Source organism: Aspergillus eucalypticola (assembly GCF_003184535.1).
Source record: "Aspergillus eucalypticola CBS 122712 chromosome Unknown BO83scaffold_51, whole genome shotgun sequence".
Lineage (NCBI taxonomy): Eukaryota > Fungi > Ascomycota > Eurotiomycetes > Eurotiales > Aspergillaceae > Aspergillus > Aspergillus eucalypticola.
In genome coordinates this window covers 39,323-63,017 of record NW_020290325.1, presented here as the reverse complement: position 1 = coordinate 63,017, position 23,695 = coordinate 39,323, and the positions used below count along the sequence as shown (strand labels likewise).

General features: G+C 51.7%; 11 protein-coding genes across 11 annotated transcripts; 6 read left to right on the top strand and 5 right to left on the bottom strand.

Moving 5' to 3' along the window:
* Positions 1 to 862: 862 nt before the first annotated feature.
* On the top strand, positions 863 to 2,287 carry BO83DRAFT_383678 (lipase 1 precursor). Its single transcript, XM_025532524.1, has one exon. It carries the CDS (start codon positions 882 to 884, stop codon positions 2,136 to 2,138), a length of 1,257 nt encoding a protein of 418 aa, XP_025381969.1. The 5' UTR covers positions 863 to 881; the 3' UTR covers positions 2,139 to 2,287.
* A 77-nt stretch (positions 2,288 to 2,364) lies between these two features.
* On the bottom strand, positions 2,365 to 4,320 carry BO83DRAFT_373344 (GMC family oxidoreductase; the record flags this gene model as incomplete). Its single annotated transcript, XM_025530032.1, has 3 exons — positions 3,913 to 4,320; positions 2,646 to 3,863; positions 2,365 to 2,582 (listed from the first exon to the last, which is right to left on the bottom strand). Exons 1-3 carry the CDS (start codon positions 4,265 to 4,267, stop codon positions 2,365 to 2,367), a joined length of 1,791 nt encoding a protein of 596 aa, XP_025381968.1. The 5' UTR covers positions 4,268 to 4,320.
* Positions 4,321 to 5,999: 1,679 nt separating this feature from the next.
* On the top strand, positions 6,000 to 8,226 carry BO83DRAFT_326973 (M3 family metallopeptidase; the record flags this gene model as incomplete). Its single annotated transcript, XM_025528062.1, has 4 exons — positions 6,000 to 7,241; positions 7,294 to 7,429; positions 7,483 to 7,978; positions 8,028 to 8,226. 4 exons carry the CDS (start codon positions 6,000 to 6,002, stop codon positions 8,224 to 8,226), a joined length of 2,073 nt encoding a protein of 690 aa, XP_025381967.1.
* A 335-nt stretch (positions 8,227 to 8,561) lies between these two features.
* Positions 8,562 to 9,393, top strand: BO83DRAFT_327033 (NAD(P)-dependent oxidoreductase; the record flags this gene model as incomplete). Its single annotated transcript, XM_025528067.1, has 2 exons — positions 8,562 to 8,667; positions 8,735 to 9,393. The coding sequence occupies 2 exons, from the start codon at positions 8,562 to 8,564 to the stop codon at positions 9,391 to 9,393; spliced, it is 765 nt and encodes a 254-aa protein (XP_025381966.1).
* Positions 9,394 to 10,925: 1,532 nt separating this feature from the next.
* BO83DRAFT_432794 (uncharacterized protein) lies at positions 10,926 to 11,297 on the bottom strand (the record flags this gene model as incomplete). Its single annotated transcript, XM_025535643.1, has 2 exons — positions 10,926 to 10,980; positions 11,026 to 11,297. The coding sequence occupies 2 exons, from the start codon at positions 11,295 to 11,297 to the stop codon at positions 10,926 to 10,928; spliced, it is 327 nt and encodes a 108-aa protein (XP_025381965.1).
* A 247-nt stretch (positions 11,298 to 11,544) lies between these two features.
* Positions 11,545 to 12,461, top strand: BO83DRAFT_442312 (uncharacterized protein; the record flags this gene model as incomplete). The annotated part of the gene is made up of 1 exon (XM_025536403.1): positions 11,545 to 12,461. The coding sequence occupies one exon, from the start codon at positions 11,545 to 11,547 to the stop codon at positions 12,373 to 12,375; it is 831 nt and encodes a 276-aa protein (XP_025381964.1). The 3' UTR covers positions 12,376 to 12,461.
* Positions 12,462 to 13,135: 674 nt separating this feature from the next.
* On the bottom strand, positions 13,136 to 14,060 carry BO83DRAFT_383676 (glutathione S-transferase family protein). Its single transcript, XM_025532523.1, has 3 exons — positions 13,772 to 14,060; positions 13,609 to 13,712; positions 13,136 to 13,544 (listed from the first exon to the last, which is right to left on the bottom strand). Exons 1-3 carry the CDS (start codon positions 13,974 to 13,976, stop codon positions 13,206 to 13,208), a joined length of 648 nt encoding a protein of 215 aa, XP_025381963.1. The 5' UTR covers positions 13,977 to 14,060; the 3' UTR covers positions 13,136 to 13,205.
* A 148-nt stretch (positions 14,061 to 14,208) lies between these two features.
* On the bottom strand, positions 14,209 to 16,232 carry BO83DRAFT_350410 (cytochrome P450; the record flags this gene model as incomplete). The annotated part of the gene is made up of 6 exons (XM_025528903.1): positions 14,209 to 14,437; positions 14,497 to 14,894; positions 14,979 to 15,112; positions 15,174 to 15,508; positions 15,582 to 15,767; positions 15,825 to 16,232. Coding segments are annotated over 6 exons (1,655 nt in total), but the record flags the coding sequence as incomplete, so codon positions are not given.
* A 573-nt stretch (positions 16,233 to 16,805) lies between these two features.
* BO83DRAFT_442309 (NAD(P)-binding protein) lies at positions 16,806 to 18,135 on the top strand. Its single transcript, XM_025536402.1, has 3 exons — positions 16,806 to 17,384; positions 17,441 to 17,617; positions 17,688 to 18,135. The coding sequence occupies exons 1-3, from the start codon at positions 17,013 to 17,015 to the stop codon at positions 18,051 to 18,053; spliced, it is 915 nt and encodes a 304-aa protein (XP_025381961.1). The 5' UTR covers positions 16,806 to 17,012; the 3' UTR covers positions 18,054 to 18,135.
* A 261-nt stretch (positions 18,136 to 18,396) lies between these two features.
* BO83DRAFT_383672 (putative salicylate hydroxylase) lies at positions 18,397 to 20,038 on the bottom strand. The gene is made up of 2 exons (XM_025532522.1): positions 18,933 to 20,038; positions 18,397 to 18,885 (listed from the first exon to the last, which is right to left on the bottom strand). Exons 1-2 carry the CDS (start codon positions 19,773 to 19,775, stop codon positions 18,454 to 18,456), a joined length of 1,275 nt encoding a protein of 424 aa, XP_025381960.1. The 5' UTR covers positions 19,776 to 20,038; the 3' UTR covers positions 18,397 to 18,453.
* Positions 20,039 to 20,822: 784 nt separating this feature from the next.
* On the top strand, positions 20,823 to 22,678 carry BO83DRAFT_383670 (uncharacterized protein). The gene is made up of 7 exons (XM_025532521.1): positions 20,823 to 21,336; positions 21,393 to 21,580; positions 21,634 to 21,818; positions 21,871 to 21,988; positions 22,040 to 22,107; positions 22,164 to 22,194; positions 22,245 to 22,678. The coding sequence occupies exons 1-7, from the start codon at positions 21,163 to 21,165 to the stop codon at positions 22,576 to 22,578; spliced, it is 1,098 nt and encodes a 365-aa protein (XP_025381959.1). The 5' UTR covers positions 20,823 to 21,162; the 3' UTR covers positions 22,579 to 22,678.
* The last annotated feature ends 1,017 nt before the right edge of the window (positions 22,679 to 23,695 follow it).

Here is a 23,695-nt window from a genome sequence, read left to right as displayed (position 1 = left end):
GCCAGCTGAGCCCATCGCGGCGATCCCCGATCAGCCCTTCGTGGGGCATTGAGCGAGACATGCGTGTGAAGTGGCATCGGAGATTTGTGTCATGCAATTACAAGCTGCTCGAGGGTCATGTTGGTAAAGCTTCCGCCGCAACCCAACTCTTGTCCTACGAGATACTGTATGGATGTGGCCCATCTACTGCTCTGAGTCTAATGTCCAAGCCCGCCTGCTGTTAAGTATCCTATTGGACTTCTACATTCACGGATAGCATGTGAACACTGCAGTTTTTCCTCATGCCACCCTTGCTAGCTTGGGTGAACTAGTTCCTGCAGCAACTTCGTCACTCCCCTCTCAGCCAAGCCCTAGGCAAAAAGCTTCCCCGGAATAAACTTCTCTCTCCTTTGGTCTCCTGCGGCAGTTCTATCCCAATCGACGACCATCAAACTCGTTCAGTCGGTGGGAACTCATTCCAGGCACCAGCAACCAGCAACCAGCACATCCGAGTGATCCGCAACTTCTGGGCCAGCTCTTGTTCTGCCGGCTCCACCAGTGCCGTCATCGCACGCGAGGCCCGCCCCGGATGCTTTGCTGAAGCCGGCATAGTCTATCCCCGCTCGGGCGTGATGCCCAACGGTCACTGGAGGAGAGGTGCAAGCGGGATGTTGTTGCATGAATCAAGCCCGGGGTTTGGCTCTCATCCGCTCGTTTCCTACTGGCGGGTTCGCCCTCTCCATCGAAGCCACGGATCCTTCGATCCGGATCCTGGCAAAACACTGAGGAAGCAGAGCTTGGTTATAGCAGAAATTATTAATACGAAGCTGATCTGCCCGTTTTTTTCCAAACCTTCCCTCTCCATTCCTCTCTCCTCGCACCCCGTTCATCTTCCTCCCGCCATGTACATCCCCTCGGTGCTGCTTCTGGCCGCGAGCCTGTTCCATGGCGCAACGGCGCTGCCCACGCCCGGCTCCTCGCCCTTCCCGCCCAGCCAGGACCCCTGGTACAGCGCGCCCGAGGGCTTCGAGGAGGCAGATCCCGGTGCCATCCTGCGCGTGCGGCCCGCGCCCGGCAACTTGACCGTGGTAGTGGGCAATGCCTCGGCGGCCTACAACATCCTCTACCGCACTACAGACAGTCAATACAAGCCTTCGTGGGCTGTGACTACCCTGCTAGTGCCCACCGAGGCCGCCTCCGCCGCCATCAACCAGAGCGTCTTGCTCTCCTACCAGATCGCGTACGATTCGTTCGACGTCAACGCCAGTCCCAGCTACGCCATGTACACTAGCCCGCCCTCCGATATTATCCTCGCCCTGCAGCAGGGCTGGTTCGTCAACGTCCCCGATTACGAAGGCCCCAACGCCTCTTTCACTGCCGGTGTGCAGTCCGGCCATGCCACCCTTGACTCGGTCCGCAGCGTGCTCGCCTCCGGATTCGGCCTGAACCAGGATGCCAAGTACGCTCTTTGGGGATACTCTGGCGGTGCCTTGGCCAGCGAATGGGCTGCTGAGCTGCAGATGCAATACGCTCCGGAGTTGAACATTGCCGGTCTGGCCGTGGGTGGACTCACTCCCAACGTTACCAGTGTCATGAACACGGTGACCTCGACCATCAGCGCAGGACTCATCCCCGCCGCCGCGCTGGGTCTGTCGAGCCAGCACCCTGAAACGTACGAGTTCATCCTCAGCCAGCTGAAGACGACAGGACCCTACAACCGCACGGGATTCCTGGCCGCCAAGGACCTGACCCTGTCCGAAGCGGAGGTCTTCTATGCCTTCCAGAACATCTTCGATTATTTCGTCAACGGATCGGCCACGTTCCAGGCGCAAGTGGTGCAGAAGGCACTTAACCAGGACGGATACATGGGCTATCATGGGTTCCCGCAGATGCCGGTGCTCGCGTACAAGGCCATTCACGACGAGATCAGTCCCATCCAGGACACGGATCGCGTGATCAAGCGGTACTGTGGACTGGGATTGAACGTCTTGTATGAGCGGAACACCATCGGTGGACACTCCGCAGAGCAGGTGAATGGCAACGCCCGGGCGTGGAACTGGTTGACGAGCATTTTCGAGGGAACGTATGCGCAGCAGTACAAGACCGAGGGGTGCACGATCCGCAATGTCACTTTGAACACGACTTCCTCTGTTTACTAGAGGGGGACTGATGTTATGTGAATGATGTTATTAATGGCTGTGTATGGACAGCCGGCTCTATTGTACAGTAATGGGCTAATGAATGTGGCTTCATGAACATGGTACGAATGATTATGTTATGTACATAGTGTGGATGTGGTAATGATGAAGAAGTATTTGTCTATGATTTATGTTCCTGCTATGCAATAAAATACACCATTCAAGGATTAACTACTGACACATTTGCTTAGAAGAGACCAGAGTCGGCCTTGATCAGATCGGAGGCCCGCTCAGCCACCGCGTACAAGGTACTGACCAGGTGGCCGCACACCTGGAAGGGAAGGACGGATGCATCCACCACGCGAACATTGCTGGTGCCGTACACCGTTAAGCGCTCGCTGACCACGCCGCCCTTGTCCTTGGGCATCATGGCAGCAGTGCCGACCGGATGGAAGTTCGAGCGGTCTGTGAATGGCAATTAGCATGCATACATCAGTATACTCTGGAAGACTGATGGATTAAACTTACATTGTGTGAGCAGCCACGCCTTCCAGTCCTCCTCGGAGCCGTTGGCAGCCACGGCCTCAAAGCCAGGGTTGGTCTCCTCGGTAACAAGGTTGGCCAAGGGAGCAGCCTGGAAGGTCTTGCGGACGTACTTGGCCACCGCAATCTGACTGGTAAGATCCCAATCGAACTTGTAGTAGTTGGGGTTGATGATCGGCTTGGCAGTAGGATCGGCGGATCCAATGTGGACATATCCACGGGCAAAGGGCATCAGGGCCCAATACTGGGCGCTAATACTGCTGGTGCTACCGGGGTAGTACAAGATCTCGGCGATCGTGATCTTATCATTGAAAATCAGGTCATACTGCAGCTGGAAGAGAGCTTCCAGATCCTCAGCCTTCATAGTGCCACTGCTCACCTGGGCGGTTTCGTTGGCCCATTGCTTGAGCTGGCGGCGGACGGATTGTGCGACCGACAGGGTGTCGTTGCCAAGGACATCAAAGATGTTGGGATAAACCACGGTCTTGGTGCCCGTCAGACCAGGAGTGGTGGAAGCACCTAGCCCCGCGTTGGTCTGGTCCTGAAGGTTCTCACCGACGGTGGGAAGATCGACACGGACAGAGATGTTGTATCTCTCCAGGATATCCCGGTTACCGATACCGGAGAGTTCCAGGATACCGGGCGACTTCAATGAACCGGCAGAAATGATGACCTCCTGGCTTGCTCCGATGACACTGATGGTGCCATTGGAAGAGGTAATCTCGACACCAGCAGCAGTGGCATTACCCTGGGAACCTCCATTCTTCCAGACCAGACGGTTGACGAAAGTATCGAGCATCAGGTGCAAGTTAGGACGGGACGCAATGGGCCAATAGTATGCACGGGCGGCGTCTTCACGCACATATGCGGTGTAATCGATGGTGGAAGGGTAGACGTTGAAGCCACGCATCTTGCCGCCGTTGACATCCTCAGTCCATGGAACGCCGAGTCCCTGGAAGGTGGCATTCAGGGTGTTCGTGAGGTTATTGGCGGGAATGTCGGGCCAGGCTACGGACAGCGGACCCTCCTCGCCGTTGGCATTGGGGTCGTAGGTGGCTCCTCTGGCACGCTGGCTGGCGGTGGGAACAGTCAAGTTCTCACTCTTCCGATAGTAGGGGAACAGGCTGTCCCAGCTCCATCCCTCGTTACCGATGGTCTGCCATGCGTCAACCTGGACGTCTTCGGCCCGAGTGTACGCCATTCCTGTGAATACGTTAGTGCTTAGTTCCATTCAAGCACACGTATGACATACCGTTGATGGCACTCGTGCCCGAAAGCGCCTTTCCAGCACGCAGCACCTGGGGGGCGTTGCCAGCATAGGACTGGTTGGTTGTCTCATACTGCCAGTCGATGTCAGTACCGAAGGCCAGTCCGTAGCCGTCGACATCCGTGACGTTGGAGTTGTTGAGAACTGAACCACCGGCTTCGATGATGAGGACCGACACATTGGGGTTCTCTGACAGGCGGTTGGCAACCACGAGACCGCTGGTACCTCCACCAACGACGATGTAATCATACTGGGAACCAGAGAGACGGGTAGAAGGCGCTGCAAGGGCCGTCGACAGCGCACCCAAAAGGGTCAAGCTTCGAAGCATCTTGGTGGCCATGATCGCTCCGGAATGTTTGAACGGTGGTGATAGCTTCAAGATCTTGCTCACTGGGCTTTTATACCTCTCATGACGCTGCAACCTTCCTGCAATGGCCCGTATCGAGTTGCTTCATAATCCTCCGTCAGCAGGATGATATCCACTTCCCGAGGGGGCCGGTGACCTCGTTGGATCGTCTGTATATTGCTCATGATCCTGGGCCCATATAAACTTACCGTGCCGTGATCGGACAGGATCCACCGCCAGATATCGGCATGCCGGGTCAGGCATCGGCCTGAGACATCGCCAGACACTAGGCGCCTCCTAGCCGCAAATCTTGGCTGGCCAGAAACTCCCTGACTGATATCTGCAAGGACGCCACGCAGGGAGACGCATGACACTCGAAGCGTTGCTGAGCCGTGTTCGCGGGACTGACACTTTTAATGATATTCATACGACACCGTTGCATTATTCGCATCGGTTCCCGGAATGGCCATGAGGACCCTGAACGGGTCAGGTTTCATTGTTGGGCTCGGACTGAACGGGTCTTCCCGCTTCAATTCCCGGCCGTCAAAATTTGCGCAACGGCGATTTCCCTTCCATCACATCATTGATAGTGAAGGTTTCGTGAGGAATCCATAGTGCCTGACTAAATGTTTGTCATCTGGTTATCGGATCCACATTCCCTGTCGATCGGATTCATTTCGGCGTAATCAGATCCCAAGCAGCACACCAAGTGGGGTGGGTGAGTAATTTCTCAGCCTGTCTTTAACTTCGGCCCTGACTATCGCATTGCTTGGCGAGAATATGGCCGCCACAGTGCAAGAAGTGAGGTGAATGGCCTAATCTCGGTGAGAGAAAACAGCTATTATGGCCTTAATAGAGGCTTTTGGGCGGGTGTAATTCCGCGTCTAGCTTACATCGACAAAGGTTCTAGAAGTCCCAGCAGTTTTGCTTTGTGTGGCCCCTTGGGTGACCGTCTGCTTTTAATCGCCACGGGTGCCGGCCAGGGAGTATTTCAGAAGAGTGAAAGCCGATGCTGGCCATCTATATCCCTCTTGTAGGCTGTGGTCTATCCACGGAATAGAAGAAGCAGGCCAGGGCCTGTCTGTTGGATCCTGCTGGTAGCATCCCTTGATGGCATCAGAATGCCTCCGTCCACCGCAGATGACATGAGAAGATAAATGGCCCTTACAGCGCCCCTCCTCACCGAGATGGTTAGATAGGCTGCCAGTATCCGCGTAACCAGCAGCCAGGTAGGCATGTAGCACGGCATGATGTCCGGTGTGAGATCTCCCACTATGCAAGGAGCTGTGTCACGCCGATAGCATCCGTGCCTGAGATCGATATTCTCTTTTCCTCTCTGCCTCTTACTTAACGCCAAGGCTTCACTGTTGTGGCGCACAACGGATGTTCACCTAGCTTGCCTGTCGGCCGTCTCCATTTGCCCGATAAGAATATGTGGAGCTTCCCCTGAGACGGTTCCAACTAGCTTCACACTAATTCTGGATATAGTATAGGTGCTCATGCAGCTATCCTTGTCCGCCATAACAATGGCTTGTAACTCGCCATTTGCTGCTCATATGACCGTCAAGGGTACAGTAAAGGATTCAGTCATGTGCCGCCCTGAGGAGCTCTTCGACACTTCGCTGCTCGCGCCGTTCGGACCGCTGCCTTGCTATATCTGTCGTGTATCGCCACGTCAGTTCAAGGAGTAAGGAGTTCATGAAACTATGCGGCAGTGTTCTGCATCATGACCATCGAGGAATGTGCCCCGCTACCCACCTTTGACATTACACCCGCGGCGATTCTAGACCATGCCAATCAGGTTATCCGCCGGGTCCAGCTGGACGTCAATCATTTAATCGGCACAGTTGTAATTGGGGATGTCACCGTTGATACTCTAGTGCGTTCACTAGGCAACATAGACAATGAATTCAAGTATCACATTCAGTACATTGCCCTCTTCCAATCAGTCGCGCCATCCCCGGATCTGCGCAAAGCATCGTCAGAGGCAGTGAACCTGGTTAATCAAGCTTACCTAGCGCTGTTCCAAGATGAGCGCCTATTTTATCTGGTCGACACCGTGTATAGCAAGGTCAATGATGACACCGAAGATGGCGAGTCCATACGTCTCCTGTCGAGATTCCATCGCATGTATGTCGATAATGGCCTCCGTCTGGCTGGGGCAGATCGCGATCGGTTTCAGCACATCGTGAAGCGGTTGCTTGAATTGCGTGTCCAGTTCATGGACAACATTGCCACCGACCCGGGGAGTCTGTGGATAGCCACAGATGAGTTGAAGGGCCTCGATGAGGGCATGCTGAAGAACCTCGAACGGGGTCCTTCGGGGACTAGTCGTATTCGTTTGGATCGGCCGACAGTCAGCACGATTCTGGGAAAATGCAGCGTGGCTCAAATCCGGCGAGATGTTTTCCTCGGTAGTCAGTCAACCTACTCTCAAAATGTCAAAATATTCCAGGATACTATCACTTTGCGACATGAAGCTGCCCGACTACTGGGGTTCCCGTCGTTCGCAGCACCACAACTACGGCATCAGCTGGTTAAATCCCCCAGCGCTGTCACAGACCTCCTGGAGGACCTCGAGCATAGATTGCAGCCACTTGCGATCCGCGAGTTAGAAGCCTTACAGACATTCGCTGGTCTAGAATCACCGCTTCATCTGTGGGATTTCGACTACTATCACCGCCGCATGCTGCAGGAACAGTATTCTGTCAGCCATGATTTGATCTCCGAGTATTTCCCAGCTGAACATACGATTCAGCGGATGCTGGGCATCTTCGAAAGGCTATTCGGATTATCCATTACGGAAGTTACAGAGAAGACCGACCGGGATGTGTGGCACTCTGATGTCAGGATATTCACAGTACATGACAGACAGGAGTCTTCAGGCTCCTTCCTAGGCTACCTGTATACGGATATCTACCCTCGACCAGGGAAATACAACCATGCCGCCAACTTTAACATCCATCCCGTAGGTCTACTATGTTGCAAAAGACCCAAGATGTTACTGAAAAATGTTGCAGGGATTTCGAAGGAAAGATGGGAGTCAAACCCCTGTCGCCACGGCTCTTGTGTGCAATGTATCGCCAGCTACAGCCGACCGACCGGCGCTTCTGCAGCACAGGGAAGTCATCACGCTGTTCCATGAGCTAGGACACGGTCGGTCGCATTGATTGCCTTTACAGTTCTCTTCTTGCTAATACGGCCTATAGGAATGCATGATCTCCTAGGAAGAGCCAAGTACGCTCTATTTTCCGGCCATCGAACTGTGCGAGACTTCGTCGAGGCACCCAGTCAGCTGCTGGAATACTGGTGCTGGGTACCAGAGTGTTTGCAACAGCTCAGTTGCCATTACACGTACCTGCCGGAGTATTGTGAGCGAACTTTGGCTGAGGGGACCATGAAAAATGCCAGCCGACCACCGAGAGAGATACCCGAGGACCTAGTCAAGGGACTTGCTGCTGTCAAACAAGTCAATCAGGGTATCCTAACCCTGCGACAGGTTGCCTTTAGTGCATTCGATATGGAGATCCATGGCGAGCACGGCCAGGAAATCTCGGAAGGCAATGGCATTGCCGAGCGATACAATTCGTTACTACAAGAAATGACCCTCCTCCGGGGCCCTGAAGAAGTCAACTGGGGCCATGGATATGCCACGAGTCAACATTACATGTGGGGCCAAGAGGCCAACTACTTTTCATACCTCTAGTAAGTGTAGTGTCAATGGGTGTCTGTTTCTTGTTCTTACCTCGACTAGCACACGGACCTTGGCAGCGGACATTTGGACTTCCAACTTTCGTGACGATCCCATGAGTGCGGAAGCTGGACTCCGCTATCGACGGATGATTCTCGCCCACGGCGGTAGTAGAGACGAGTTGGAGATGCTCAGGGAGTTCCTGGGACGATCTCCGTCTCCGGAAGCATATCTCGGGAGTCTAGGGGTCGGGGAAGCATAGCTACTGAGTCATGGCAGGCGGTGCCTAGAGGCTTGACGAACCGTGGTTGCAATCTACGCCGTGAAGATCACACGAGCATCAGCGGAGCGCCCCCGAGTCATAATGATGCTCCTTCATTGGCCACCATCAATTTCGTGTTGGGAGCGAACGGTGTAAGACGGCGGCTCAGCCAGAAGTCTCCGCGGTCGCACGGAGACTTACGGAGGGCGGCGCTGCTTAAAGATTGTACATAAAAGACCGAAGGGGGATGATGGTGCTTTGAATGATTATCACACATCACAATGTCAAGCAATCAGTACTAAATCGTCTCTTAATTTAATGTCCATAAATCAAACATGCAACAACAACAACAGCCAACAGTAGCCTTCTTCGGGGCGACGGGGGGATGTGCCAATGCGTGTCTGGCTCTTGCCCTACAAGCCGGCGTTCATTGTTCCGCCCGTATGTGTTGTTTTTCCGTTTCCGATACAAACATCTCAAACTGACCCTCATCAATACTGAATCACAGTGGCTCGCACTCCCTCCAAGCTCCACAATCTGCTCCAGCAGCTCAATGTCTCCGAGTCCGCCATTGCAGACTACCTAACGGTCACGGAAGGTGATATCTACGATCACCAAGCTGTTCAAAAGACCCTCTATGTCGATGGCCGCCCCGTTGATCTGATCGTCTCCGGCCTCGGCGGCAAGCCACGCTTCGAGTATGGCATCAAAGCCACCCTAGACAACCCAACCATTTGCCAAGATGGCATCCAGACTATCATTTCTGCCGCTCGATCGTGTCCCCAGAAGCCCCGCATCGTGATCATCAGCACCACCGGCCTCAGCAACACGCGCGACGTGCCACTCATGATGCTGCCCCTGTACCATTGGCTGCTCAAGGTACCACACGCGGATAAGAAGGTGATGGAGGACCTTGTTGTGGCCGAGATGCAGAAGCCGGAGGAGGAACGCGCCATCGCCGGGTATCTCTTCGTACGGCCCTCCTTGTTAGTGAACGGCGATGGCGATGGTCTGTCGAAGATCAGGACCGGCACCGACGAGAACCCCGCGGTGGGCTATTGTATCAGTCGTCGGGACGTGGGTCTCTGGATCTTCGAGAGGGTAATTCATCAGGCATTGCTTGCGGACTGTCAGTATTGGGGGCAGAAGGTGTCCCTGACGGCCTAGGCAGCTGCGTGGAATAATTCGATATAGGTTGATCACTTGGTGCTACTGGGTAATATACTGGGTTCAACGGAGTACTGCGGATAATTGTCTGCACTACTTAATGTATTGTCTGGACCACTTAATGTTTACACTATTATTATCAACTTTGTTTGACTTTCGAGACTATGTGGCATGTCGAATATCTACATCGTAACATAGACACGGTCGGAAACATACAGTGTTTACTCGCATAACATGCGATCAGCCGTTTCAATTCAAAGCCTATAATCGTTGACCTTATTCTATTCAGGAGACTGGGGTCTATTTAGCCTGCTTGCAGCTATCCAGTTAGTGCTGGATTTCACTGCCAGCCCGACTATTCAGACACGGTAATATCACGTGACCATTGCAGACTAGTCCTCTCGGGCCATGACATCGTTGCGTCCTGTTCTACTTAGTCATAAACTACCCGAATAGGAAACACATCAACATCTCTCCCATGAAGTAAAAGAGTCATTGGACTGGAGATGGGCTATACACTGGGGAACCTAAATAATCGCATACTGTATCTATTACCTGCATACCGGTTGCATGATCATTCCTACTGATGTTTTCCGTTGATTGAATACTAGTACTATGCCACTACCGTTTGTGAGCACTAACTAGTAGTCTCGGGATATATATCTATATAAACTCCTTGTCGAGGTACCTAACGACTTTGATCGGACATAACAAAATTTATATAAACAGCCCTTTATCTTACGATAAGGATATGCCATGCCACTTTTACAATAGATCACAAACATATTTACGAACTGATAATATCCTGTAGTAGCCTGTGCTTGGTATTGATTCATTAAGGTCACTACCTTTTAAGACTAGTTGATGGGATACTTTCAGAACGTGCTGGCTCCAACACATCTTCCCTTTGGAACCAACATACATTGGGTGGGACCACATTTCTGCACCCCAACAGACGAGTTCAGTCACTCAATCACGGGTTCACGGCACCAAAGTCCGCTCGTCATACCTATTCTGAGTGGGCTAAATCTTGCTTCTTCGAGTCCACGCTGATGAGGAGCGCCATAATTACCATCAAGTATGGGACATTACTCTGGATGCCCAGGTCTACCCCTTCCAATAAAACATCTCATCATCAAGGAATGATTGCTCTTATAAGCTCTCATGGCGAAGGCTAGACGAAGAATATCGGAGTCAACTCCAGAACCTTGCCTGCTTTATGCTGGAGCCTGCCGTTCTGGAAGACGATTCTTAGAGAGCATGTAGGCTTCTTACCACTTAAAACGTGATCCAAACTGCTGCTACCTACTTGAGATCTCGGCAATTCTTCATTTCACTAATAGATCAGCACGCATACTTCAGTGCCGGGGAGGTATTGTGCCTGATGACAGGCACATGATCCTCAAGCACAATATCGTCGCAGAGGTCGATCATTGCTAATCTCAGCATCACTTGTAAAACATAACACAGGGAAAACCGAACTATGGAAGGGCTTGATGGTGGAAAGACCGGCGATTCCCGACTACCTACCGCTAAGGAGCACCAGCCGGGCTATATCGTATATGACGCCCAGGATCAGAGCCAACTCTATAGGTCTTAGTGTAAATTCTTCAAGGAAACGGGCCTTGGTACGAAGCAGAAAAGCTAAGCTTCGCGTTTTTCATGGCAATTATCTTCACGCGCGGATCCGCAGCGTGTTTACGATCGAGCACAGCCAACTCGTGGTATGGAATGCGAAGATACTTGAAAGCGACCAGGATCTTCCATCGTTTGTCCCACACTATCGAACTCAATGGCTTGATGTGTTGATCACAGCCCTGAACAGTAAATCTAGACACGGGGGTGCTGACAATGTCGTGAGGCACAGCAGAGCCTCGGAGGTCACCAGGCTTTGCAAGAGCCATGATCAATAGTCTGGCGTCACCAAAATTGCCAAAGCAAGGGATGGGAACATAGGACTAATTACTGGCGAGGAATGCTAGCCATAAGGTGCCCCGTTCCATGATCTGTTTGTATGTGTTTGAAATGGTCAGAAGTCGAGATATAAACAAGGCTTCCTGTGCTGTCTCCCTAGATTTTATTGATATTATTGAGTCTCACTCTATTTGTATACACAACCAATTATCTTTTACGTTAGTCACGAACCTCATAATGAAGACTTACGGTATCTGGAGCACGCTAGCCACCCTTGGCTCATTCACTCTCTCATCGGCCAAGACCCTCAACTTCGTCGCACACGAGGATGATGACCTCCTCTTCCTGAGTCCGGACCTGATCCGAGACATTCTTTCCGGCGAGCCCATTCGTACCGTGTTCCTGACTGCAGGAGACGCTGGAATGGGATCTGACTACTGGAACAGCCGTGAGGATGGCTCGCGGGCAGCTTATGCGCGCATGGCAGTGGCGAGCAACAACTGGGATGAAGACGTGATCTACGTCGGAGACAAGACCATCAGCCTCTACACGCTGCAAGACGACGATGACATTTCCCTGGCATTCATGCACTTGCCGGATGGCAACATGGACGGAACTGGCTTCGGCGGCACCGACCAGAACGACAGCTTGCAGAAGCTGTGGGACGGCGACATTGATGTGATCCGGACTATTGATGGCTCGGGTGTTCAGTACACGAGAGACGAGCTGCTTGATACCATTGCCGCTCTGATTGACGACTTTGACCCCGACGAGGTCAAGACGGGTGACTATGTCAACGACTTTGGCGATGGCGACCACAGCGATCATTACGCCACCGGTTACTTCGTCGACAATGCATTGCAGCAGGCCGACAGCGATGCTGATCTGACCGGATACTACGGGTATCCGATCCAGGACATGGATGTCAACTTGGACGATTCGGACATTGAAGACAAGACGAACATCTTTTACGAATATGCTGGTTATGATACTGCCACCTGCGCCACTGATGATGCTTGCTCGAGTCGGCCTGAGTCTGCTTGGTTGCAGCGTGAATACGAGCTTTAAGGAAGCTTCTCTTGAGCTGGTCTTCGGGACGATTTGGCCATTTACTAGGCTGTGAGACACTGTGTTTTATTCTCTGCCATCTTGTACCTTAGTTACGACACTTTGAAATGCCATATGATAAGTTGATTGGTGTATTTAGAAGAGCATTGTACGCGCCGCGCGCAGCAATTGTAGGCCATGCGTCATGTTCCTGACTATTGTGTGCTGTACCTAGAAATTAGCCCACTGTTACACATGAGAGCGCGGAATGCATCGGATGATCGTGTGGAAATCGCGATGTTTGTTTACTTCCTATTGAGAATAAAGCATTTTGACAGTCGACGTTGCTCTGCAACTAGAGTATACATTCCAAGTACCAGCAGAGGAATGTTCCCATTGTAGGCAGTATCACGAGGGAAGCTTCTGTTCTGGTTCCTGAAGGAGGTTGAAGCTCATTCCGCAGACGAAACCTAAAGCTCCATGGTATGTATGCTTACCAATGAGAGCTAAATCAGTGTTGTCGATTCAACACCGTGCTCATACTAAGAATGTTATTGTACGAACTGCTCATTTCCCACTTTCCAGCATTTCTCTGGGTAATAATTGCTCGATCTCTACCGTGTGATAATACCAATTTATTGATGAGAACATAGTCGAAGTATTCAACCTGATGCGGTGGTGATTGGTGGTATTGATGGACACGTCGACATGCATAAATCCCGGAATATTTCCAGGGTTATCGGAAATTCCGGATTTACAAATGTATGGAATAGCCGGTACTCCGCAGCAAATTTCACTAATAATTTTACCTGTTATCTACTACTGAATCCCTTTTCAAGAAGATACCCACATTACGCAGTGACCTTCTTCCAACTCTCCCTAGCCTTCAACCCCTCCCACCACTTCTGCACATGAGGAAACTTGCTCACCAGCTCCGTGAATCCGAATGGCTCAATAAAGACCCCATACGGCAAGTGAGCCAAGTCCGCGAGTGTGAGTTGCTGCCCGGCCAGATAAGGCTGCTTGGACAGGACCCGCTCGTAACCTTCGAGAGTGAGTTCGAGCTGGGAAAAGAGAAATTGGACACGGGCTTCGTCGGTCTCTCCGTGACCTTTGCGGGCTTTGAAGACCTTTTCGTAGGCGATCTGAGAAGCGAGGGGGTCGAAGTAGGATTGTTCGATGGAGAGGGCCTATCCCATTAGCTTTAACGGTCTCACAGAATTCTTGTAGGATTTGAGGAATAGGGATATGTACCTGCTGGTAATAGGCAAAGGCCTTTAGATCCGATTCAGGAGGGGCCAAGTCAGTGCCCTGGCCGCGGTACTTGGTAGCGATGTATTGAGTGATGGCTCGACTCTCTGTTCACGGAAGTAGTGTTATTAGGGAATATCTGGAGAATACTTTCTGCAACACCAACCATAGATTTGGATGCCTGTTTCTGTATCCTGCAGCACAGGTACCTTGCCAAACGGCTGGAGATCGTTCAGGTAAGAAGAGGTCTTCTGCTCTCCCTTGGCCAGATTAATCGGGACTATTTCAACGTCCAGCCCTTTCTCGGCCAGGGCAGTGCGCACGCGACGGGTGCAGGTGGAGTGGACAAAGCCGTACAGCTTGAGAGTCATAATGGATGGATGAAGTGAGATGTACTTAGTGAGATTCAAGTCAAATGAAATGAAGATAAACTGATGGTGGTGAATGCGACCGAGGGGAAGGAGGGGAAGGTCGGGGATAGTTGCATCGGGATGCAAGTCTGGCACGTCATCTCGGGTTCCCCCACTGCCGCGGAATCATTCCGGCATATGGTATAAACAAAAATCTCTTCATGTTTGCTTACGAGATATCAACTGATTATTACACATTTTCAGTTCAAACAACTACCGAGTGATGGACTAAGAGGAGGACCGACGGGGTCGGAAGGTGGCCCACAAGGCCGGTAAAGACATGGCGAAGTTATCCAGTTCCTTGCCATCAAAGGCCCGCTGCTCCTCATCGGCCAGCTGGATGTGATATTCTCCCACAAGCATCGCCAAAGCCATGCGCATCTCCATCCAGGCAATACTCTTGCCTACGCAGTCATACGAGCCTATGCAGAGACACATCTTAGTCAACGAATTCACTGAAGATATGAGTTGACAGACTCACCTCGTGAAAAGGGAATGAACGGCACGTCGGCCACATTGTTAATCGACGCCCATCGTTCAGGACGAAACTGGTCAGCATTTTCCCAATAGCGCTCATCCCGTTGGATGGTAAAGGTCGGCACTGACACTATCACATCCCCGGGTAGGTGAAGATCCTTGTCCACCTGCAGTCCCTGCGGCGGAGTGACACGGACCAGACCATCCAGCACCGATGGCTTCAGCCGCAGGGTCTCGTTGATTACCGCTGTCAGATACGGGAGATTCTTCACCTTTTCATATGAAAAGCCCTCTATTCCCTCGGGCAATCTCTCATCGATCTCGCGCTGGAGCTGGACCTGCGCGCCCGGATGCGTCGCGAGGTAATAGATCGTATTGATCAACGCAGATGCCGTCGTGTCGCTAGAATATCCGATCATCATTTGTCAACATATTTCTACTCGTCTGGGAACTACCAAGCTTGGGGCTCCTCAGGGCCAACCTTACCTGCCAGCCGACATGATGAACCAGGCATCATCCTTGATTGCTTGATCCGTGGGTGGCGCGCCAGGATCACCATTTTCCTGGCCTTGGATCAACCGGCTAATGATGTCTTTAGGCTCACTCGACTTGGCCCTAGACTAGAGATACATTAGCATAGCCTGACAGTGATATTTCTACAGAAGCGGATGGAAGATATACCGCACGCCTCGTATCAAACAATTCATGACAGCGATGCCGGAACGGATTGAGGGTCGCGGACAAACCGGGAATCCTCATCAAGAGTGGCGGGATCCACGGCATAGTGCCGGCCACTGCAACGTATCGCTGGCCCTCGTCGATCATTTGCAGCTCAGGGATCCTCTTTCCGGTCTTCAGCATCTCCAGCTCCGCTCCCAGGACAACGTGTCCCATGACATCGAATGCGTAACAGTTGATCCAGTTAGTAACGTCCATGGGCCGCCCTTGGTGCTCCCGGATCTTCTCTATCAGGATTTTGCTTTGTTCCTGCACGGAATTATGATAGTATTGGATACCTGATGCCACTCACTTCTGTCAGTGGTCTGTTGGTACCGCGATCGGAAGGAAGAAGCTTGGTCAGAATCGCACCTTTAGCTGCTTGATCCCACTGTCGACGCCGCTTGCTGTGCACCTTGAGGTCGCGGATGGCAAACAATGTCTTCTTGTCGTTCTCATGAGTGACCTGATCGTACCAGGGTCCCTTAATACATCGGCTAGGAGGGCCATAGATGGCTTGAATGGCCGAGGCGCGACAAACGGAAACCTCGCGGGGACCTATTAAGAGTGTCAGTTGAGAGGGCTTGAAATAAGGTTGAGGGGGGTCTAGGATACCAATGCGAACGACATCACCATACTGCTGGTGCAGACGCTGAATAGTATAGTGCATCTGCGCATCTTTGACGGTATGGTAGGCGGCGTAGTGACGTGAAACACGGGCTGCGATCGGGCCCGGCACGTTGCGCAGTCGGTGGAAGAAGAGGCGGTACACGAGGATATTCCCGAACAGGCCTGTGAACAGCGCGCCATCCAGGAACAATACTCGAAGGACGATATCAGATGTGCTTGAGGTGGTGGGTAACAAGGCTGGAGCCAGGGTAATCAGGGCAATGTGGGCAAGAGTGAAGATGCCAAACAACCTCAACAGGCGTTTCTCGATTTCCCCCGAGCGAGTTATAAAAGCCAGCAGCACCCCGGCCAAGGTGCCAAAGACACCCAGCTGGGTCAATGGAGTCTCCATGTTGTGATAATGTTGGTTCATTTCGACTGTTCTGATGGCTTGATAATCCTGAGAAAGAAAGACTCCAGATCAAAGCCCTTCTCATAGGCGTAGGTGGGCTCTACAACTAGGAAGACAAATAGTGAAGGCACCTCTCTGAGTCAGTGAATCTCCACACAGTCACGACCGCTGGCAGGGGTGAGAAGGACAGACTGGAGGAATTACTGCTATGGAAGACATTACATACGTACTCAAATATATGTCAGTGAAACAAGTGTAGATGCGAGGCTGAGACTGACTGGTACTTACTGTCCGCTTAGGCGTGCATCTCCGGCATGAGACGGGCACCAAGTGACCCACTCATTCGTTGTCGCTCAACGAAATGGATGAAATTACTAGTCGAATCCACCAATGAGCGGCACTAGTATAGAGGCGATCATTTAAATCTAAAGTAGCTGGCCGTGTGTTTCTTTGTTTGTATAGCACCCCTGCCTTGCACTAGAATAGCGCCATGGTGTGGTACCACTAATGTTCGCCGTCTGAAAGTCCAAATGTTGGCACTCCACGATCTCTAGCCTCAACAGTTCCTATGAACTCCAACTTCAACATCTACAAGGCCTGATCGATGGCCCTGAAAGTAAAGTTCAAGAAGAGAGTTCGGGGGCAACCAAGGAACACCCTCTTCCCCGCTCCCGACTCAATCTCCACTTCGACTGACGCCGTCGATCTCATGAAGCGCCGAACAACGCACCACGACCCCATACAGCTCAGCTGCTACAGAGCACGTAGCTACTTCCGACAAAATGCTTGTCGCTGTTCTTCCTGCCTCACCCAAATCAGCTCAAGAGACCATCAGGGCTCTTCTGGAAGCAGACCAGTTAACTGCTCCAGTCCACGTGCGCGCCATCTACCGCGATCCTGCCAAAGCCCCCGCTGAGTTCGTCGCTCATGGTAGCTTCCACGCGGTCGCAGGTGATCTCAACAATGCAGCCAGCCTAGACCTAGGAAACGCTGATACCGTCTTTGCCATCACACCGCCGCGCTATGATGGCACCGACATGATGCAGTGGGCCCGCCAGGCCTCGGAAAATACTCGCGCAGCGATCCAGAAGGCCGGGACGGTGAAACGCTTGGTGCTCCTTTCTAGCATGGGGGCCGAACAGCCAGAGGGGACTGTGCGCCTGCATCCACATCGTAGTTTATACGAACAGAGATTAATAAACTCACATAGGGAGAAATTATGACGAATCACATTGCGGAAGAGATTCTCAAGGACGTTGTGCCCGAGGTGGTCTTCATGCGATGTGCCTACTTTATGGAAAACTGGGCGCCAGCCATGGAAACCGTCCAGTCAAAACATCCACATCTATCGTCGGTCATCACTCCGCTGGAGTATGAAATTCCCATGGTGAGACTAACCTAACGGTTATGTGCATTAAATTACTATAGGATTACCAGCTGAACCTTTTATTTACAAGGTTTCCGTCGCTGATATCGGAAAGGCATGTGCCACATATATAATGGCCATGGATCACCCCAAGAGCCCATATATCGTGGAGGTTCACGGTCCACGAGAATACACAGCAAAAGACGTACAGGAAGCATTCCAAGACGTGGCCGGACATGCAGTCGAACTCAAACCTGTCGAAAAGGGAGATTTGCCCGCATTTTTCGGCCAATTCTTACCTGAAGCTTCGGTCGGTCCGTTTGTAGAAATGACTCGGAGTTTCTTGCCGGGAGGGATTATTGCGAAAGAGTCTGGAAACTCCCCATCTCCGGACCGCATGTATCGTGGTCGGACGGAGCTGGTGGATGCTATTCGACGAATGTTCAAAAGGGGGTAGGATCAGGTGGATGGTTATCGGTCCGTAGTTGAACCTCATTCTGTCAGTATCATCATTGGTATCCTCATGAATTCGATATTGTTTATCCCTACATCGATGAATGCACTCTGCCCTATTCCAAAGTCGCCCATACGTGTTTTGTATCATCGCAATAATTTCCTTCTTCTCGATTTATCATCCTCAGGCCAAGGCAGCTGGAACAGATTATAATGTGCAAGCACAGACCTCACCCAATTGCAATGCTACCACAGCTTGCTGCGGTGTAACTAATGACCTCCGATATTGGTTTGAGGATAGGGACAATTAAGTAGTATTCTTAATGAGCCGAAATAAAGGAAGGAACTGAAGATTGACAAATACGGTACTGGCTAATGGTCATTGGGTATCAAGATCAAGATCACTAAAGCTTACACTCGCTAAACATCTTCCTCCTTGCTTGTTCAGCCTGCTCCTGTATATCCAGGTCCCAAAGCCATCGCAGTCGTTGCTGGAATGTCTCTCGTAGTTTTACCTCATTATCCCCCACACCATCCAAACACAAGCACAGTAGATACGCATTCTCCTTACTCGTAGTGACCACATGCTGACTTCGCGGTCGACGGACTTGATCATAAGCTCTGAACGCCTCCACGACGTCATCTACGCTGTTTACTCGCGGGTCGCTCAAGATCTCTGCCAGGACGTGGGCATCCTCGATAGCCTGACCGGCACCCGCACCTTGATGTGGCGTAGAGGCATGAGCCGCATCGCCTAAGATGGCCACGCGAGATTTAGTGTACGTTGACAAGTGGGGATGCTCAAAGAGGGCCCATTGCGAAGGGTCAGGCATGCGCTGGTAGCAGTTAGCGTCCATGCCCTGGATGAATATCATCAACGTACCTCAACGAGAGCCTGTACATATCTACCCATACCCTGGGCATCTCGTCGCATATGTTCTTTACTTGCTGGCCGAACCCATGTCTCATGATGCCAGGTCTCACTTAGGATGTAGAGACCAAAGTTCACCTTTTTGGCACGCATGATGGGGTAGGAGATGGCATAGGCGCCCTTTCCGAGATACATGGTGGATACGCGGGCGCGTTGATCACCAACGGCCATCACCATCTCATCCATGTCGAAGACAGCCCGGTAGGCATACATACCACTATACCGAGGCTGTTTGGCAGCAGACTCCTCGGGTAGCATTGATTCCTTGACCTTGGATTTTATCCCATCACATCCTACCACTACATCAGCCATGGCGATTGTGCCATCTTCAAATTGTAACCGGACCCCGTCTGTTGCTTCCGTCAGCTGGTTCAGCCGTTTGCCAAAATGTACGATTTCGGGAGGGACCAGAGCCACGAGGGCGGCGAGGAAGTCCGCACGTCTCAGCGTCGTCTGGCCCGACGGCAAGGCCTTTAGGTTCATTAGAGTTTCGCCTTCATGGTCGCCCGTGGCCCAAACGAGTTCAAACCACGTTTGTTTGTATTGTTCATAGCCGGGGCTATCCGCGTGGGTTGTGACAAGAGCGTCGTAGATGGCTCGAATCTCTGGGTCGATGAGGGGCATAGCCCGGTGAGCTGCCGGACCAATGGACAGCCCTAGCCCGATCTCTGCAAAGGCAGCGGCGGCCTCATAAATCTGAACTGGAACCTGACGTCGTAGCAGACCGACCGCGAGAACGAGGCCACCGATGCCTCCACCGATGATGGTGACGGTAAACGGTCGGAGTGGGTCCATAATGAATTGATGGGCAGCAACTTTGGTTCGGGCGGGGATAAGAAAATAGTGCCCTCAACTAGACTAAACCTCGGCTCGCACTCCCCACTACTCTTTCTTTTTCTATCTGTCGCGTTCGGGGTGTGGTTCCTCCCAATCCCGGTTCCTTGTTCAGGTCCAGATCTGGTCTGACATTGGTGGTAGTAGAGCCAGGGGGGGGGCATCAAGAGAACATTAGAAATAGATGGTTATCAATGCGGCGACGACAGGGAAGTGAGCCGCGGCGCCCCTGAGAGGATGGCCATTAATAATTTGGATCGCCACGAACAAAGCGTTCCAAGAAGCGAAGTAGGCAGGGATGTCCCATCTGGATGGACTGTGAGTGGCGTGATCCCTTGTCAAGGAATCCAGCCAATGTCACCAAGAATAGACTAAGACAACTAGTGGCCTGCTTAGATTGAGGGGAAATCGACGTGTCGCGGTCATCCCCGATCAGCCAGCCCCAATTGATGACTCCTTGCTTTGTTTCCGACGGATTCATGATGCGTGATTTTTGACGACAATGCAATTGATTGGAGGACTGTCATTAACCAATAGGAATTAGAGTCTGACAGCCGTTGATCCAGATGGAGCCCTCTCGTGCCTGGCAGATGCTCTATTCTTTTGTGTCGGCCGGTTTCCCCGCGATATCTCCGGGCCCGTGCCTGCATCTCTTCCCGTGTTCGAGGCGAATTGACTCCAGTTCAGTCCTGTCCAACTCCCCCACACATTCCCGGTCTTAAAATGCTTGACCCTCTATTCCAAATTCACACATTGCACACTCTAATCACTGGGATCGCCATCTATGTGCTACAATATATCCTACCAAGAAAGGTTATCGCACAAATGAGGAGCTTCACAGCACACCATATCAACTTCTCCCGGAAAGCTACTTCAAGTCATGGACCAGGAGCACACGACAGGTCGCGTGTGTGGAGCCCTCCGTGGAGCATCAATAGATGAATGACTGTGCCAGCTGGAAACCATCCCGCCCTCCTCCATCCTCATTGGCACACTTCCAATCCACACCAAATAAGACATCAAGAGATCTCGGGCGTGTCCGGCTTCACCCACGGACCAAGTTCATGCGCATAACTTCCTTCGACCTTGGTCTGGACAGACTGAGATCCATGATCCCTTTCCCTTCCGGGCATAGACAGGCCGATTAGGTTGACTTAGCTGGCTTTCCCCTGATGGCCTTACGCACGCCTGCCAGGATCAGAGATTTCTTTATTCCTGGTCTGTCCCGGGGTACAAAGTCTTTTGCTGGAGCCTACCCTGGGTACTCGTCGGTCCCTTCACAGAATAGGGATGATTGCGTTGGATTGTTTCTTCTTCTACTCAGCGGTGCGGTTCGGTCAGATGCATCATGCTGCCCTGGATACGGGCGGTTGACGACAATGCCTCTCAGGCATCAGTTGTCGTAGTCCCGACCATTGTGACCACGGTCATTGCCGTGGTACTCACCCTGCTGCGGCTGTACGTTCGGAAGTTTGTCATGAGGACACTGTCCTGGGATGACTGGTTCAACCTCCTCGCGACGGTAAGGGCTGCGCTGGCAGGACTGTTCAACGCTTTCACTGATATCCTATGCCTTAGTTGACCACTCTCATCGCCATGGCCTTGATCCTCGCTGCAGTCCCGTACGGACTGGGGCGCCATTATGACACCCTCGATGTCGATCGTGCCGTCTATTGTATAAAGCTCATGCGGATGTGTCTCTTTCCGCTGCTGTTCTCGACCATCTTCTTGAAGATCTCCATTAGCCTTCTCTTGATGAGGCTGTTGTACGTCTTATCCCAGAGTAACTCAACTGCACATAAGCTGAGAATGCGCTTAGTCTTACAGCCAAGGTGTGGAAGATATTCTTCTGGTGCTTTATTGCCTTCAATACGATCACGAGCCTTCTTGATGCCGCCATCGTCCTCCCTCAATGTGATCCGGTCGCGCGAACATGGGACAAACGAGTGGATGGAACTTGTTGGCCTAGTTCCGCAATCAATGGGGCGGCCATTGCGCAAGGAAGTTAGAAACCCTCTGATATCTCATTAAATTACCGACTAAGACATAAGTGTAGCAATCGCCGCGGGAACAGACATTGTGCTATCCGTCCTACCCATCGTGTTTTTGTGGAAGGTTAAGATCCCGATCAAAGTGAAGGCAGCCATATGCGGGCTCATGGCACTGGGGTTTGCGTGAGTCTATTCTATGCTTAGGCCGGATGGTATGCTGACTTCGGATGATAGGAGTGCTGGGTTTGCACTTGCGCGAACAATGTATGTTTCCACCTTGACCGAGTCATCGGATCCGACATGTACGTGAATACCTTTCGATCCAGCTCTTGTCATATTAATTCTAACATGGGACTAGGGGACTACGTGAATCTCTACATGTGTGCATTGTAAGTGAACTCCTTACCACATACACTTTGTAATGCTGACCACCTCACAGCCTAGAATCCTCCATTGGTGTCATCGCTGCCGCAGCACCCTCCGTCAGACCCCTCCTTCGTCCTGGATTCTGGACCAAGGAATATTCCCGATCGAGATCCCGCTCTTTCCCGCTGCATACGTTGACTGCCAAGAAGAGCGCACGGCCGGTCTGGGGCGATACCCTTTTCGATACCAGGCTCGATCTGGAAGAACGCCCGATCAATTCGAGGGACAGCGAGTCCAAGCTGTGGCCACAGCTGAACATGGCTATTGTGAAGCGGACATCAATAGAGGTAGTGACCAACTCTTTGACGCATAGTGAGGTGAAAGCCATGGGACGGCGAAGTGCTTAGAGTTTTGTACAGATAAAGACTGGTTGGATGCAAAAGTTTCCCACATATATTTCCTGCTACTGAATAGAGCTAGAGAGGCTAATGTCACTGTAATTATCCGGGTATATATATACTCATGCCTGCCGTTCAGTCCACCTCACCGACTGCTAAACCAGTTAGCGTAAGACAGAAAAGAGTTGTCCAGTCTTTTTCCATTCATCAAATCCTCGCCCAAGATATGTGTCAGATCTGTCTACATTGTGAGTGCTGATTTATACTCTTCTCCCATGATTGTTTGCTGGAGCTAGAAATACCCACGTCCTTAGCCGGTATCAGATGCTGGCTATCTGATTAGATTACTCTCGGTACCGGATATGCACAAGCTGCAATTTTCACAACTGAGGACAACTTCCGAGAGCAAGAGTGGACTCCTCGCTTGGTTGTCGTCGTGGTGGGGTAATATCTAGCAAGACAGATTTTCGTCGCCATCGAATAACATCGGAGCAATAAGGTCGTGGACCTGACTTTGACAGTGGAGATGTCGGACATCGGAGACAGCCAAGTTGATCTGCTCCGACAGGAACTGCAGATCTTATCCCTCCGGGGTTCTGGGCGCCAAGAACGCCTGCCCCGTTCACTTCACGTCTGTCGGATTCTCGCCGGTCTTTTCACGAGGTTTCTGCGGGATCGAGAATAATAAATGGGATAAACATGGAAGAACTAAGGATATGTCTGGGTGTTGAGGTCTCCGATTACCGTCGCAGGACCTGGCATATCTCCTCAAGTCTGCCAACGGAATCTTGATGCTGTTCCTGTACTTTAACTATGGCCGAAAACAAGGGTCATCAGTTGAATTGCCCCTCGGGGCTGTGGGTTCAGCCCTGAATTTTCGCTCCAATAGATGCGAACACAATGCTATTTCATCTTATCTGGTGCGGACCATCGTCGGACAACGGACATCGGAGAGAATCCTCCGGCCGCGTCATTATTCATGCCTCAAATCATTGGACTCTTGGCAGATGGATGTACAGCACTTATCTGATACTCAGGTGTCCGCCAACATCCGGCCGTCTACACCAATACCAATGGGAGCGTGAGCTGTCGGCAAATCTGGAGTTTCAGCAGATATACAGCGAAA